General features: G+C 42.4%; 1 protein-coding gene across 1 annotated transcript; it reads right to left on the bottom strand.

The window, feature by feature from the left end:
* Nucleotides 1-4797: 4797 nt before the first annotated feature.
* LOC148003296 (disks large homolog 5-like) lies at nt 4798-13410 on the bottom strand. The gene is made up of 5 exons (XM_087568287.1): nt 13278-13410; nt 12400-12559; nt 10937-11068; nt 10081-10264; nt 4798-5589 (listed from the first exon to the last, which is right to left on the bottom strand). The coding sequence occupies exons 1-5, from the start codon at nt 13405-13407 to the stop codon at nt 5584-5586; spliced, it is 612 nt and encodes a 203-aa protein (XP_087424413.1). The 5' UTR covers nt 13408-13410; the 3' UTR covers nt 4798-5583.
* Nucleotides 13411-16972: the final 3562 nt, after the last annotated feature.

The raw sequence follows: 16972 nt of genomic DNA, 5'->3' as shown, positions 1-16972 counted from the left end.
AGGTCACGCAGGGGTCCTAAGAGCACAGTCCTACTTTCTTAGAATAACTCCTAGGGACGTACCATATGCATACACCCATAGCTGCATATGCACTGGACCCCAGGGAAGTGCTCAACATTCATTGCTTTTGTCACTCAGTTTTCCACAAATGTTAGAAATCTGAAAAGTTTAGGAAACTTGAAGGTGTGAATAAGTCCCAGTGACTGGAGTAGGCTCAAACAGTCTGTGACAACAAAGAACTGACTGAGCATCCAAGAGACAAGACACTCACCAGGACCATAGTCTTTTCCCAGTAAGAAAATTTTAATATTAAGGCTTCAGGTGAAAAGATAAATTAGGAGGTCTAGGCCAAAAAGTTTATCCTCTGGCCTCAGGGTTGTAGCCATTCTTGCAGCCTTTCCTGGCCTCTCACACGATCAGAGTTCTTACCTGGAAGCAGGGTTATCTGGAAGGTGCACAATACATATCCACAGACTACTCTTTGGGTACAATCTGACAGGCAACTTCAAGGCTTAAAGTCTCGCTCTCTCTCTGTCTCTGTCTCTGTCTCTGTCTCTGTCTCTGTCTCTCTCTGTCTCTCTCTGTCTCTCTCTGTCTCTCTCTCTCTCTCTCACACACACACAGACACACACACACACACACATACACACACAGTTAGTTTGTGGCTACAGTCACTTTGCATTCTTTGTGTACTCTGCCTTTTTTATTGGGGTTTTCTTTTCTCAAACTCCCACTCTCATGCACATGTCTGTTCATTACCCTTTCACTCACACACACAATCTTCATACACACCTCACACATATCACACACACACCACATGCACTCTCCTGTCACGCACACACACAGTCTTCATACACACCTCACACATATCTCACACACACCACATGCACTCTCCTGTCACGCACACACACAGTCTTCATACACACCTCACACATATCTCACACACACCACATGCACTCTCCTGTCACTCACACACACAATCTTCATACACACCTCACACATATCTCACACACACTACATGCACTCTCCTGTCACGCACACACACAGTCTTCATACACACCTCACACATATCTCACACACACCTCATGCACTCTCCTGTCACGCACACACACAGTCTTCACACACACCTCATACATATCTCACACACACCACATGCACTCTCCTGTCACGCACACACACAATCTTCATACACACCTCATACATATCTCACACACACTACATGCACTCTCCTGTCACGCACACACACAGTCTTCACACACACCTCACATTCTCTCCTCACTCATTCTCACATGCTCTCCTCATGCTCTCTCCCTGGCTCTCACATTTGTTCTCAGACTTGCTCTCTCATTAGCTCCCTCATTCACTATCACATTCTCTCTCCACTCACTCTTCACATGCTCTCCTCATGCTCTCTCATTCGCTCTCACATTTGTTCTTACATTAGCTCTGTCATTTACTCTCTCATTCACTCCCTCATGCTCTCTCTCATTTACTCTTCACATGTTCTGTAGCCTTTCTCTTGCCCCAGGCCTTTATTAATAATCCAAAAGCAGGTAGAAAAAAGACATTTCATAATCATTGCCAAATCAAATGCAAAGAATGACTACATCCTACCATGAACTAAGAATTACAACTGTTCCCCAAAGTTTCAGGCTTCCCCTATACCCAGGCCTGTGGCCAATATAATAATAATTGTAAACTTATCATTATTTAAACTTTAATTCTTTACTTTTATACTTCAGCGTACAAAGCTCCAAGGTCAGCTACCTGCATTTTCCTGTGAAGCTCTAATTATAAATGATAGGCAAAACTGCCAGGCAGTGGCCAGAAAGAATCAAGGTAACCCATAGCACAGTAATTCCACTAGCTTTCTGTTCCTTGCACACAATGACTCTCATAAGGGTTCCAGTAGTTTGACTTGTTTACTAGTATATTATTTTACATATTCTATGCTTCCTTAACCAGCCTGTAATATTATGTAAAACTTATTTCCTAAATTCAATAGCTTTTTCCTTTCCTAGGGTCCCAATGTTGGCTCTAATTCATTTTCTCTTATTTTCTTCAAGCTCCCTTTGCAAGTCAAACCTTAATCTGGAACTACAATTGTGTAGTTATTACATTTTTTCCAAGATGAGAATACACAATATGCACCAGGGCAGTTAGGGTTGTGCTGTGCTGTGCCCCTATGCATCAATTTCCAATTGTGTAAAATCATAACATCAAGGAACATCTAGTTTCACAGAATTCACCGGAGCAGAAGGAGAAAGAAGTAGGAAAGTCAGATATAATAGAATAATTGTGCACAACAAGGCCAACTTATAGGCAGTCACACACAAATGAAATCTACACAGCCGTTGTCCAGGGCTCAGGTTTGGAGAAATGGAAACAACCAGTCTTTACAAAGAGCTACTGCAGGCTACTGAGATGTCTCCATCCAGGACTACTGCAGGCAGCCTCTTATTTGAGATGGTGGGTACTGTGGAGGGATGTGTCTCCTGATACTCAGGTTTCCAGAAGCCACCCTACTTTACAAGGAGCTGCTGCAGGCTTCTGAGAGGTCTCCATCCCGGCCTACTGCTGGCAGTCCTTGTCATTGTATGTTGTCCCCAGCATTAGCCAGAGCAATCAGACAACAAGAGGAGGTCAAAGGGATACAGATTAGAAAGGAAGAAGTCAAAATATCACTATGCAGAGGATAGGATGGTATATATGAGACACCTCAAAAGTTACACCAGAGAACTCCTAAGCCTGATAAACAATTTCAGCAAAGTGCCTGGGTATAAAATTACCTCAAACAAATCAGTAGCCTTCCTCTACACAAAAGATAAAACAAGCTGAGAAAGAAATGTGGGAAATGACACCTGTCATAATAGTCCCAAATAAAATAAAATTACCTCAGTGTGACTTTTATCCAACAAGGGAAAGATCTGTGTGACAAGAACTTCATGTTTGTGAAGAAAGAAATTGACGAAGATGTCAGAAAATGGAAAGATCTCCCATGCTCATGGCTTGGCAGGATGAAGATAGTAAAAATGGCCATTTTCCCCAAAGTGACCTACAGATTCAATGCAATCCCCATCAAAATTCCAATCCAATTATTTATAGGGTGAGACAGAACAATTTGCAAATTCATTTGGAATAACAAGTAACCCAGGATAGATAAAACTATCCTCAACAATAAAAGAACTTCCCTGGGAATCACCATCCCTGAACTCAAGCAGTATTACAGAGCATTAGTGATAAAAACTGTATGGTATTTGTACAGAGACAGGAAGATAGACCAGTGGAATATAATTGCAGACCCAGAAATGAACCCATACACCTATGGGCACTTGATTTTTGACAAAGGAGCCAAAACCATCCAATGGAAAAAAAATAGCATTTTCAGCAAATGGTGCTGGTTCAACTGGAGGTCAGCATATGGAAGAGGACAAATCATCCCCTTCTTATTGCCCTGGACTAAGCTTAAGTCCAGGTGGATCAAGGACCTCTACATCAAACCAGATACACTCAAACTAATAGAAGCTTCACTCTTTCCTTTAAAGGAGAAGAAGAATCCCTATTGAAGGGATAGGGAGGCAAAGTTTAGAACAGAGCCTGGAGGAATGGCCATTCAGAGTCTACCCCATAAGTGGCCTATACATATACAGCCTTCAAACTAGATAAGGTGGATGAAGCTAAGAGGTGCAGGCTGACAGGAACTGGATATAGATGTCTCCTGAGAGGCACAGCCAGATCATGTCAAATACAGTGGAGAATGCTAGCAGCAAACCATTGAACTGAGAAGTGGACCTCAGTTGGAGGAATTACAGAAAGACTGAAAGAGTTGAAGGGACTTGCAACCCCATAAGAACAACCATGTCTGCCAAGCAGAGTTCCCAGAGACTAAACCACTACCCAATCACTATACAGGGACTGTGCCATGGCTCCATCTGCATGTGTATCAGAGGATGGTCTTCCTGGGCAAAAATGGAATGAGCAGCCCTTGGTCCTGCCTAGGCTGGGAAAGTGGATGGAGGTGAAGGGAATATCTTTATAGAAGAGGGAGGGCGATGGTATTCGGACTTATTTCTGGAAAACAAGGAAGGAATAACATTTGAATTCAAAATGAAAAATATCCAATTAAAATTCAACAACAACAAAATGGTGTTTAGAGCTTCAAATCAAAAAAGCCACAATCAGGAAACAGAGGATTGTATGCCTATGGTTTTCTTTAAATGTGCTCAGAGCCTGGGTTTGTTCTGGGCCCAGGCTGGACCAAGCAGGTTCCTGCCGCTGACTGCTCCTCTATTCCTGTTTCCAGAGGCATCATGCAGATTAATATTGGGCCAGAGATGTGGGCAGAGCTGGGCAGAAGTGTCTTTCTGTCCTGTGGTCTAAGGATTATCTGCATTCCTGGGTGTTCAGCACTCTCCACCCCGGGATATTGGTGCAGGTTTCCCGATTGCTTTAATCTCCCTTATACCATGTTTATATGTCCTGGGAGATATTACAGAAAAAATAATGTTTATCCTATTAATTTGTTCAACACTCTCATCCACGGAGTATAATTTAGAGGTAACTATATATTTGACAGCAAGCATACACAGTGGGTAATATATGCATGATGAAGTTGAAATTCACAGAGTTGGGAACACAGTGAACAGTGACTGTGTAACTGCCTTTGAATCTCAGTCTGACTGGGAAGTGATTTGATGCCCAGTCCCCATGAGAATGCAGAGATCCATCCCTCCCTGATAGCTGTGGGACTTCAGATGTTGACACTGATGATCAATAAAGAAGGTTCTTAAGAGTGAAGAGTTTGAGATTACTCCTTTATTGACCAGAATACATCCAATTTACTTGATAGTAACCAGATGCAGGTAGTCAATATATACAGTCTATATCCTTATCAAAATAGAAAACCAAATGAACAAAACAACAACACATAAATAACAAAACTTCAAATGAATAGGAGGAAAACCAAATAACCAAAATAATCAAAACTCAACCAAACTTTAAATAGAGGAATTGCGCTAAGGATTCTTTAGCTGCTCCTTTTGCAGAATAGACTTATAGCCTGTGGCTTGCCTTGGAGACATAGTAGACAAGCAGTTACTGATGGTAATAATCTTTTCAAGAAAAGTGGAAGTAGGTCTGTTTTGTTGGAGTGGGGATATTAAGGAAAAAGCCATCCAATATTGAGTATAAATGATATTACAGACTTTGTCTCAAAGTCTTTCCAATGTTGTGAACTGATCTCCATGAAACTCTTCTGGATGACCCATCAGGACAAGTACAAATTTAAATGTGCATAGTCTTTCTGGATGACCAGCAGCTCTTGATTGATGTGCATCAGCACTTCTCTGAGTCCCTCCAAAAGTGCACACTTGCTGGAGAGAGGCGAGGTGAAAGTACGGCCTATTCACTCCAAAGAAGTTAAACTAAAGGAGGAAAATGCAGTCCACAATTGCTATGGACATTACAGATGAGATGCAATAGTGGTGTATTTGCTGTGCACACTTTGTTCTCCTCCTGTAGCTCTTCTCACCAAGGGACATCTTGTCCTGGTCTGTGTCATGTTCGAGTTTCTGCTGGAGAATTTCAGACCTAGCAGAGCAATGGAAAAAAGGTTTAGTGAGTGGTTGTCAGTTCAGCTCTCCCTCTACCATCAGCTCTATTCAGTTGTACAAACCAGCATGACCTATCAGCTGAGGTCAGTCCCTGCATCCCCAAGTGTCATAGAGTACCTGGGCCTGGATTTATATCTCAGCTTTTAAAACTGCTAGAATTTGGTGTTGGGGATTTGGCTCAGTGGTAGAGCGCTTGCTTAGGAAGCGCAAGGTCCTGGGTTAGGTCCCCAGCCCCCCCCCAAAAAAAAAGAAAAAAAAACTGCTAGAATTTGAACTGTGGACTATGCACTGTACTGGAATTGAGAAAAATGAGCATATTTTGTCAATGGTCCAGGTATATTATATTGAATAATAACATTGTAGCTGGGTCTGAATCTGAGTTCAAGAATGGTATGAGCAACCTAGAATACCATGTGGATTCCTTCTGGAGAATATGCCCAGAATTGAGGTGAAAGTTCTGATTATGTTAGCACTGAAGGAACCTTCCTAGGTTCAATTTGTAACCACTGAATCTGCAAATACACAGAGAAGCCATCACACTTCAAATCGATGCTCACTGCACAGATCCTGTAATCACTGAGAATGTGCTCACAGCATACACAGGGAACAGTAAAGTTTATTGTGATGGAGAAACATAACAGCACCCCTGTAAGACTATGGTTATTGTAATGCAATTTGTGAGACAACAGAAGAGAAAATGTCCTCAGGTCTTATCAGAGAGTTAACAGGAAGAATGACGTACAAAATAAAAAGAAATCCTGAGGATTATACATATTGTATCATGGACAAAATTCACATAAACTGTACCAGAACAATACTCTGGGTAGTTCTTTAGGTGACTGATGGGGAAAACCTTGTCAGTGGTCAGCCATCCAAAAAGGATAGTTATATAGGGACAGGAAATCCAATTGGCTTCTGCCAGTCTGTGTTCCTACCTGATCTCAAAAATATCAGAATGCTTCTACAATGTTCCTCCCAAGCCACTTTCCTGGGTGATCGGTTCTTTCTGCTTCAGAATGTCCTGCATTCTTTCCTCTAATCCTTCCTTATCCTGGTCATCAGATGAGTGTACTGTCAATGGAAGCATGCATGCTTGTGTGCACACACAAACACACACACAGACACACTAATACAAACTCGCAAACACACAAGACGTTTGTGTTTACACAATATAAACATAGTACATTGCAGTGTTTACTTTCCCTTTTAATGCTTAATATAATGATTCCCCAGGATACTCTGGAGGCATAAAAACAAATGTTGAGTGGGATATGTACATATTGGTCATAGCCTATAGACAGCTCAGTCAGTGATGTGCTGCCCTCCAATAAGCCGACATAGAATCAGGGTTCTTTCCCTATTACCAATCTGGCTTAGGAAGTTCCCAAGGCTGAGTAGTGCAGTCTTGTTTCCCAGCAAAGGATTGTATATTTCTGGTGGACTAGACTCTTGTTCTTGTTCACTGTTTCAGACTTTCCCCATAGAGTGCAGCTTCTTCTAATAGGAGTGACTTCATGCCCCAAGCTATGCCCCCAGAATCATAGGAAATCTCCATAACCAGGATCCATATGAACAATTTTTCTACCTATAATGTGATTGTGTCACAGATATTTGGAGTAAATAAATAAATGCTTACATGGATTATCTCACACTGAGTCATAATCCATTGAAGGGCTCCAACCTCTCATACAGTTTCCCTCCTTGGACCACTACAACCCAGATGTGCTCTAGTTGCTCTAGTTGGACACCTATTCTTTTCTCTGGGATCTCTGGGTCAACTAAAACTTCTGTTCCACTTAAAGAACATGGCTTCTCACAGGCCTTTCTGATCGTCCACTAACAGACTCGTCCAAATTTCATCATTTCTCCTAACTCCATTGAGGCTGAAATTAACTGAGAGAAAATTATGTTGATTAACAGCACTTGCAGAATGCTACACAGATAACATAGGGGAGGGCTTTAGATTATCTGTGCACCTAAAGGGGCTCCCGAAACTGCCCTGTTCTTGCACCACAGCATAGGTATGGGACTTTTGCTGGATGACGATACAACTCCAAGCAACTCAAAATCTCAATGAATAAAGTCCAAGCCACACTCCCAGGGGAAGCTGTAGTGTGCCAAGGTAGCTGGAAAGAAATGGTAGCAGGCCATGTGGAAAGCAACCTTGGAGAAGACACAGTGAGTGACACAACCTTCCAGTGGGCTTTCACCATTCACAAAGAACAGAGAAGGACCATAAATAGATGGATTTTATAAAGCAGCCCCCCCTACCTCCCTGTACTCCTTTCCTTTGATGTGCTCCAAAGGATTTCGATGCAGATCAGTCATTTTTCCCTAATCACTTGAAAATCTAAGTTTACAAGTGTTTTGGGTTTTTTTGCTGTACAGAGATAGGTGGAGATTCCAAGTGATTGGGGTGCTATATTTGATATTCATGGATGCAACGTGAACTCTTAGATTCTTTTTCTCATGAAACATGGCAATAGAGACTCACCTGGCAATTATGAACAGGGAAACACACACACACACACACACACACACACACACACACACACACACACACAAACAAAAGAACCCATACTAGAAACACTTGAAAAATCTTCCAGAATCAAAATGTGAATGCTTCACTCCTTCTTTAAAAGGGGAACAAGAATACCCTTGGCAGGGAATAGAGAGGCAAAGATTAAAACAGACAGAGAAGGGACAACCATTCAGAGCCTGTCCCACATGTAGCCCATACATATACAGCCATCCAATTAGACAAGATGGATGAAGCAAAGAAGTGCAGGCTGACAGGAGCCGGATGTAAGTCGCTCCTGAGAGACACAGCCAGAAAATAGCAAATACAGAGGCAAATGCCAGCAGCAAACCACTGAACTGAGAACGGGACCCCCATTGAAGGAATCAGAGAAAGAACTGGAAGAGCTTGAAGGAGCTCGAGACCCCTTATGAACAACAATGCCAAGCAACCAGAGCTTCCAGGGCTAAGCCACTACCTAAAGACTATACATGGATTGACCCTGGACTCTGACCTCATAGGTAGCAATGAATATTCTAGTAAGAGCACCAGTGGAAGGGGAAGCCCTGGTCCTGCTAAGACTGAACCCCCAGTGAACGGGATTGTTGGGGGGAGGGCGGCAATGGGGGGAGGATGGGGAGGGGAACAGCCATAAAGAAGGGGAGGGGGATGTTTGCCCTGAAACTGGGAAAGGGAATAACACTGGAAATGTAAATGAGAAATACTCAAGTTAATAAAAAAAAAACCTTCCAGAATTAAACCCACAACATGAGCATAAATATGCTGAGCTACAGCTGGTACACACACACACACACACACACACACACACACACACACACACACACACACATACGCACACACACATATACACACTCACTCACACACACAGAGTCACATCTACACACACTCACTAACACTCACACATATACACCCACTCACATTCACACACTCACACACACATACACCCACTCACACACACACAAACACACACATACTCTATCACACACACATACAGACACACACACAAACAAGCACAAACAGACACACACACATACACACACACACACACACACACACACACACACACACGCCCCAAAAATTACAAGTCGGCAGAAAACAATGAATATCCCATCATGCTGGAGGAACAACATAGTATAGACTATTCAAAGCAGGTATTTTAAGAGAGAATCACTACTCAGCCATTTTTCCCGAGAGGAACAAAAAGGCCTAGATAGCACTCTTCTTGATGAGAATGGGGGTAGATAACTTTGTTCTTGAAGTCTCAAATCTCTCGTGCCAATTGTCAGGATTTGAGAACCCCTTTCCACATCCCTGCTTTTCCAAGCATCTACAGAGTGTAAGGTCAAGATATGAACTCTCCAGCAACACTCGAACAAATCAGGACTGACATGCTGCTCCTCAGGCTCTGTCAGGTACCCATGATTCAGGAAGCATGAAGAGATGGTCTCGATATACAGGGAAAATGGGGGAGAAAGAACAAATCCACCAAAAATGACAATGAGAACCATTTCTTTGGCATTTCCACCAGGCTCTCCTCCTTCTAAACTACTTGTTCCTGGAGTCTCACACAACCCCTGTAAAGAAAATGGGCTCTGGTCTTTTGCTTCATCCCTCAAAGCCCTGTTCTAGTCTAAAGAGGGGCTCCCACATAGCACCCTCCACACATAATGGCATGTAGTGCTGTGATGTGTGATCAACTTATCTCCCTTAATAAACTGCAGATTCTCAAAGAGCAGGAGAATTTGCTTTCCAAACATGCAGTTTCTTGAAAAAGGGTTCTCTCCATAGTAAGCCTTGTAAACTATCACATAAATGAACACTTGGATGAGACCAAGGACAGGACATGGATCAGTCAATAGACAGTTACATTGGTCTGTCTATGGTTATGGTAAGACATGAGGACAGCCTGACCCTAAGGCCTAACCCTACCTGCTGTTGCTTGGCTCTGGGGTCACAGATGTTCATTCCGGTCTCTTCACAGAGCCTCTTTGTCTCCACTGAGGATGCTGGCAGTTCAGTCTGCTCCACCAGCAGTTCTCTCTTCTCATTCAGCAAAATCTGTATTTTGTTCTTCAATTGAGCTTGTTCACGCAGGAGCTGGGAGTGCCTGATGCTGAACCACAAACAAAAAATGGTAAATCCCAGCCAGCTTCTATTTGCCTCTCACTCTTGCAAGTACAATCATCCCTTCAAGGGTCCTCATCCCCAGAAATCCCCAGAATAGAGCCACACTATACAAGTTAGCACCAATTAGAGGAGGTCAAATCCAGAATCCACATTCCACATGAATCAAAGTACTTCTGAAAATCCTGACACTAAGACAGTTTATATAAATCAAGGAAGAAGAGATGGGCCATGTGGGTGCTTATATCTTCATGGCATGCTAAAACCATCTTCACGTACTGGGGAAAGCCCCTCTGAGTTTTAGTTGAAGACCCAATAGCTATACAATCTTTCCATGTGTTTCTCATGGATCATACATCTTTAAATCTCCTGTCAGAGTCCTAGAGGTTCAGAGTTGATTGATATTCCCATCATGGTGCAAACCTTTTCTATCTAGAGGATCCTTAATGGGGAGAATAACAATTGGAGGGTCTTCTACACCCTTCACATGTAGGACAACTGAGTCCAAGAGCTTCAAATCTAAGACCCATGCCAGGAGGCAGGCTTCTGAATGTTAAGAGTCCGACACTATACAAACAGAGCACTGACTTTGGCTCAAAGTCATACAGGACAGAAGCATTCCCTGCCTAGTGCTGGGCTCTCATCTCTGTCAGCGACTCACCGGTAGGAACTGTTCACTTGTATGAGCTCCTTGTACCTCTCCATGGCATCACTTATTGAGTTGGTCATCATTTGCATAGCCATCATTCTCATCTCATGTTCGGATTGAAGTATTGGCAATTCGACATCCAGCCTGGGTTAGTTCATGGCCAAAGGAACAAATAACGTTTTGAACTCACGATTTCAGAATTAGGTGAAATGTAAATAAAAAAATACAATAAAAAAGTTCATATTCAAGGAATGGTGGAAGGGAAGAAAGTGGCAACCTCAAAAACCAGACCAAAACCCAACAGTGAGACTCAATCCACAGAAAATATTTCCATGTAAATAAGCAAACATTTGTTTTGAAATAAGGACTCCTTGGAATCCTGGGAGGTATGGTTCTGCAAAGACTCACTATATAGGAGTGGGCAGAGCCTGAGAGCTGCCTGTTTGGGAATAACAATGGTCAAGACCACAGTGACCATTTCTAGGTCACAATAAACAATCCCTGGATAGTTAAAAACATAAAAAACTAAAGATCAAAGCAGGTAAAAGAAATTAGGTGAAATCAGACTGTTCTCTCGATTACTTAAACTCGGTATATACCACATACTTGCTCCTTCAAAGTATTTGTACTGGTTAAGTTTATTATCCTGGGCACAGGACAACAGAGTCACGGTACCAATTGGAGGGACGTGACCTTCAAGAGCTGGCCAGGTGAGCATGATGGAATTGACTAGTTCAGGAAGAAGATTCCTCCAGTCTGTGCCACAGCTTTGGGCCCAAGAGAAAGCTGTGATGACATTTCTCTTGTTTTGAAAGCAGGTATACTCAATCCTTGGTTTCTATCGTTACATGAATTCTCAGAGGGCATAACTAAGTTTGACAGGGAAGAGGATTTATAGCACCTCCTCCCCTCAGGAGAGTCCTGGGTGCCACCAAGGTATACAGAAGGAGCAAAGTGCTCTGTTGATCAATGTGGGCCTCCACGTACTCATCACTATCATGACCTGCAAACTGATGATCAAACAAATCCTCAGACCCCATCAAAGGTCCCAGACGTCCTGATCCTGAGTAAAACACCAACAAATACATCCACATATATACATACCAACCCATATCCAAACACATGTAGAATGCCAACTACATGCATGGAGGTGCCATAGAATGAGTGTATAATGAACAAATTCAGAGGAAAGAGTGATGACGTGCAGGCATTTCATTCACACACACAGTTGCAGCAAGTGTGAGCAGGTCCTTCCAGCTGCTGACAGAACCAATGCCTCTCCAACCACCTCAGGCTAAACTACAAAACAGGTTAACCCTAAACACACAGCACCTAGCTTATCTCACAAGCCAATGCATACCAAATCTCCTTAAAATCCAGGATGAGAGGTGAAACTCTCTCGTGCTATGAGGAAATCTCGGGTTAGCAGAGAGAAAGCACAAGACAGTGAACAGGTTACTGGGCATAATGACTACCTGTGGTCCCAATCATCATAGATATAAAAGTCCAGGATTTGGTAAAGTTCGTCCCTCTCGAATTGACACTTCTGGATTTCAAATTTGAGTTCCTCCAGTTCCTTTAGACACTCCTCTTGCTTAATGATGACATTTTGGGATGATGCCTTCCTACCAAAACCTGTAGATAGATAAACCCAAGTGAATTTGCATATTTGATGGCCCATGGGCAAAAAAGATCATTCTGAATCCCAAAGGAGGTTGAGAAAGGGGAAATGGTAGAGACTGGGTGAATCCCTGAAAGAGCAGAAAAGCTTTCTTGAAGGTGGATTCTTAAGCTATGTCCCTCTTTTCAACCTCTAATGCCATACACGTGCCACACTCACTATTACAGGACCCCTCACCCTGAACAGTATAACCTGACTGATACATAAACATCTGGGACATTGTTATCTCATATCAGATGTGGTGCAGTTAATCCTGGAGTTCATAATGCTTAGCACCATCAAGCTATAATCATGTGTGTTGCAGTCCAAAGTGTCTGAGAACTCAATTCATTTCTAGGGATGCATCCTTCCTTGTTCTCGTCATCAGAGACTTATGTAACCTACAGTAATCTACAGGATGAAGTGCTTCAACTCTGAACCATGGATGGTCACATTGTTAATCTCACAGTGCCTCCTCCTGCCATTCATTGACACCCACAGTTAAAAAGCTTCCAGAAAGGAAACTGAAGGCTTACCACTTTCTGGCTTTCTCTCAAATTAATGAGCAGGAAGTCCTGACTCTTGGTTTGCCTTTGAGAAATCCCAAGGCTCCTGCTTGTAAGGCCTAGTCTTAGAAGGCACATCTCAAACCTACCTCCTTGAGGATATTTCCCAACTCTGCCCAGGACTCACCAAGTCTTCCCCAGAATGATTTCCTCCTTCCTGTTTCACTAGAGAGGGGGTCATCTTCCCTCTGACCTGGTGTGGTCTCTCCTTGATCTCCACTTTCCTTGCGAAATAGCCTGAGCAGCTGGCGAAACATGCCTGCTTGTGAACCCAAAGGGAACTGAAGGAATATCCCAAAGGCTTTGGTGTCACCACAACACTGGTGACATCACAGAAGATTCTAGGGTTCTCTTAGATACCAAAGATTGTCCAGTGAAGGGCTTACTGATGATGTCACTGGGAAGTTCTATGGCCTACCTGCTAACTAGCTCTCCCCAAATTGATCAATTTCTGTGGAGGCCCTTTCCTACAGTCTCTCATATGTCACTGGGAATACCGTTTGGCAACCTCGATTTCTAAGCTAGATGTTTCTTTCTGCTTCATTAGAAGTCAACAATGCTTTTGCTGGGGAGAGTTGCTTACAACCCTGAATTAGAGAACAGATCTTTCTTAGCACCCAAATCTCTAGGGACCAAAGAGGAGGGAGTTTTTTCTTAAAAGGAAATCTACTACTCGAGACAATGTATGTGACATACATTTCGATTCCTAAGGTTTTTTTTTGTGGAGGCCAATATGTTTCTTCTATACCTCTGAGTGTATAAAACCGAGAAATATTTGCTTGCTGTGCAGTCCTTGACAGCTGACATGGTTTTTATTTACATATCCATGTGTTTCACAAAATCAATGGTCTATAATCCTATTTTTTGCAATAAAAACTCCTTTTTCTTGGAAACATAGGGATCAACTACAGGCCATATATAAAATAATAAATTTCTGTACCTTTTATATATTAAGTTAGACATCCTCCCTTTCTGAAATATAATAAGACAATTAAATTGGACATCAGTGAACAAACATCAATCTGGACCTTGTGTTACCACATTGCAACCACATAGCCATCCCTTCTCCAATATCATTCTCCTGAATTTCCAAGTCCAATCATGAGGATATTTGGGGCTCCACTCTGATCTTTTACTCAGAGCAAACATAAAAATCAGGCGGATGGGCAGGGAGTGGAATGGCCTAAGTTTGGCTAAACCTCAATTTTAATGGGTCCATAGGTTCAGGAGGGAGTCCATTTGGCATTGTCATCTGTGGCATCTGTGTTCTTATCCCGGGTGTGCTGACTCTGTGATATGATGCCACATAACCTCACATATGTCAGGATGAAAATCATGTATGACTTTTCTGGGAAGAACTCTGCCTTTTCCTACCATCTGGAGTTATACAACATCACTATGCAAAGCTCAGAAGAGAGGTGTGGAGATTGTGGAGGCCTTAGAAGTTGAGGATCTTTTCTGATTAAGGCACATATTTTTTCCTATGTAATTTTTCCCTTGCTCTTTCACTAATGATGGTTGACTTCATTCCTGGCCTGAAGTAAACTGGATTTCAAGGTTTTGGATTAGGGAAGCCCCTATTTTTGAGATGACAGGCCCATAAGGGATCCCACTGCATACAGGTTCCTATTCCCAAGGAAGTTGCTGCTACAGAATCACAGCATGGGGGCAGCAGGACAGGATATGTCCCAGCTTTCTCTCCTGCACCTGTTGCAACTGTAATAAGCCTGTTTGTTTGTTTGTTTGTTTGCTTTTTATTGGATATATCTACAAAGCTGGTCAGAGTTAATACATGCCTTTAATACCAGCACCCACAAGGCATTTTTGTTTTTGCTTTTGTTTTTGTTTTATTTAATTTCATTATGTCTGTAATTGTTGTTAGGATTCTTATTGTTTTCTTTGGTAATTCCCTCTAGCTCTTCACTCCGTACCTCGAATGTGAAGCCCATGCTCTGCATGGTCCTATTAGTTATGTTAAGGATTTTATTCTTACCACCAACACCACAGATGATCACATTATTTACTTTCAAATAAGGAAAACAGGAAGAAAGAAGATAGCTATGTTGTTTGGTCTCAGGTAACTAGCCAATCAGGAGTGTAGGATGGCTTCCCAATGTTTTGGATTAGGTAAGCTTCTGTTATTGAGATGAAAGGCCTCTGCTGAAGCCTCCAGTTGAGTAACAGAGACCCTGGAAAGACTGAAAGAGTGGTTGCACCTTGAAGGTGAAGGCTGGCCCTTCAGTGCCTCTGCACCCTAGGCAGAGTTCTGTTGTGAACACAAGAGCACTTGGCCAGAAATCATAGGGGACTGCATTTTGGTTGAGCCCTGAGACCTGGATGAGCAGAGGCCTCAACAGTCCTGATAAAGGGAAGCAGAGCCACATAGATGTGAGGGAACAATGGATCTTTGATCTGTGTGTTCTCCACTTCCTTTCTCTTTGCTGTATACAGAGTATATGTAAATGACAAGGGCATCCTACTTAATCACATCTAGTCTCTCTATATGTTGAAACGTGTGGAAGTTTAAACACAGTAGAGTTAGTTCACCAATACATTGTGTCCCATTTTGTTAAAGACCTTTATTTTATTTCTATTTATATATATTTTTTTCTTTTTCACTTTATGTTCTGCTCACTGATTACTGATACCTAATTACTCTCTCCCATAATCCTTCCCCAATTCTCCTGGCACAGTCTTCTCTGAGTGTATGAGGGCCAACTGTCTCAGTACCTCCCTTCTTTTACCAAAGCCTTTCCTGGTCGCATTGGTGAGGATGCTGGTTTTGAATGCCTTGGACTTGGCTTTCTTCATGCTCCAGTTTGCTGGCTTTGGGAAGTTTGTGAAAAATGTCTGTGAACTTGGTACTTCCTCCAGATGGTACACAAGAGGCAATGGTTTGTTAATATTTCTGAGAATATATTTCAATCAAACCTATCCTACTAATATCCTAACAATGACAAAGGTAATGGGAGGCTACACATCTATTCCATTAGTTTTCAGTTCTTCTCAGAGCAGCAGTGTAGAAGCCCACAAAGCTGGCAAAGTGTAGTGAGATCAGGCAGGGGTCCTAAGAGCACAGTCCTACTATCTTAGAATAACTCCTAGGGACTTACCATATGCATACACCCATAGCTCCATATGCACTGTGCATAGTGCTCAACATTCATTGCTTTTGTCACTCAGTTTGCCACAAACTTTAGAAATCTGAAAAGTTCAGGAAATTTGAAGGTGTGAATAAGTCCCAGTGACTGGAGTAAGCTTAAACAGTCTGTGACAACAAAGAACTGATTGAGCATCCAAGAGACAGGATGCTCACCAGGACCTTAGTTTTATCCCAGTAACAAAATTTGAATAATAAGACTTCAGGTAAAAAGACGAATTAGGAGTTCTAGGCCTAAAAGTTTTATCCTCTGGCCTCAGGGTTGTAGCCATTCTTTCAGCCTTTCCTGGCCCTCTGCCACAGGATCAGAGTTCTCAACTGGAAGCAGGGTTATCTGCAAGGTGCATAATACATATCCACAGACTACTCTTTGGGTACAAACTGATAGGCAATTTCAAGGCTTAACGTCATTCTCTCTCTCTCTCTCTCTCTCTCTCTCTCTCTATCTATCTATCTATCTATCTATCTACCACACACACACACACACACACTCACACACACACACACATACACACAGTTTGTGGCTACAGTCACTTTGCATTCTTTGTGCACTCTGCCTTTTTTATTGCGGTTTTCTTTTCTCAAACTCCCACTCTCATGCACACATCTGTTCATTACCCTTTCACTCACACACACAATCTTCATACACACATCACATTCTC

This window comes from Rattus norvegicus, chromosome 9 (genome assembly GCF_021556685.1).
Source record: "Rattus norvegicus strain SHRSP/BbbUtx chromosome 9, alternate assembly SHRSP_T2T, whole genome shotgun sequence".
Taxonomy (NCBI): domain Eukaryota; kingdom Metazoa; phylum Chordata; class Mammalia; order Rodentia; family Muridae; genus Rattus; species Rattus norvegicus.
This window is presented reverse-complemented; position numbering and strand designations above follow the sequence as displayed.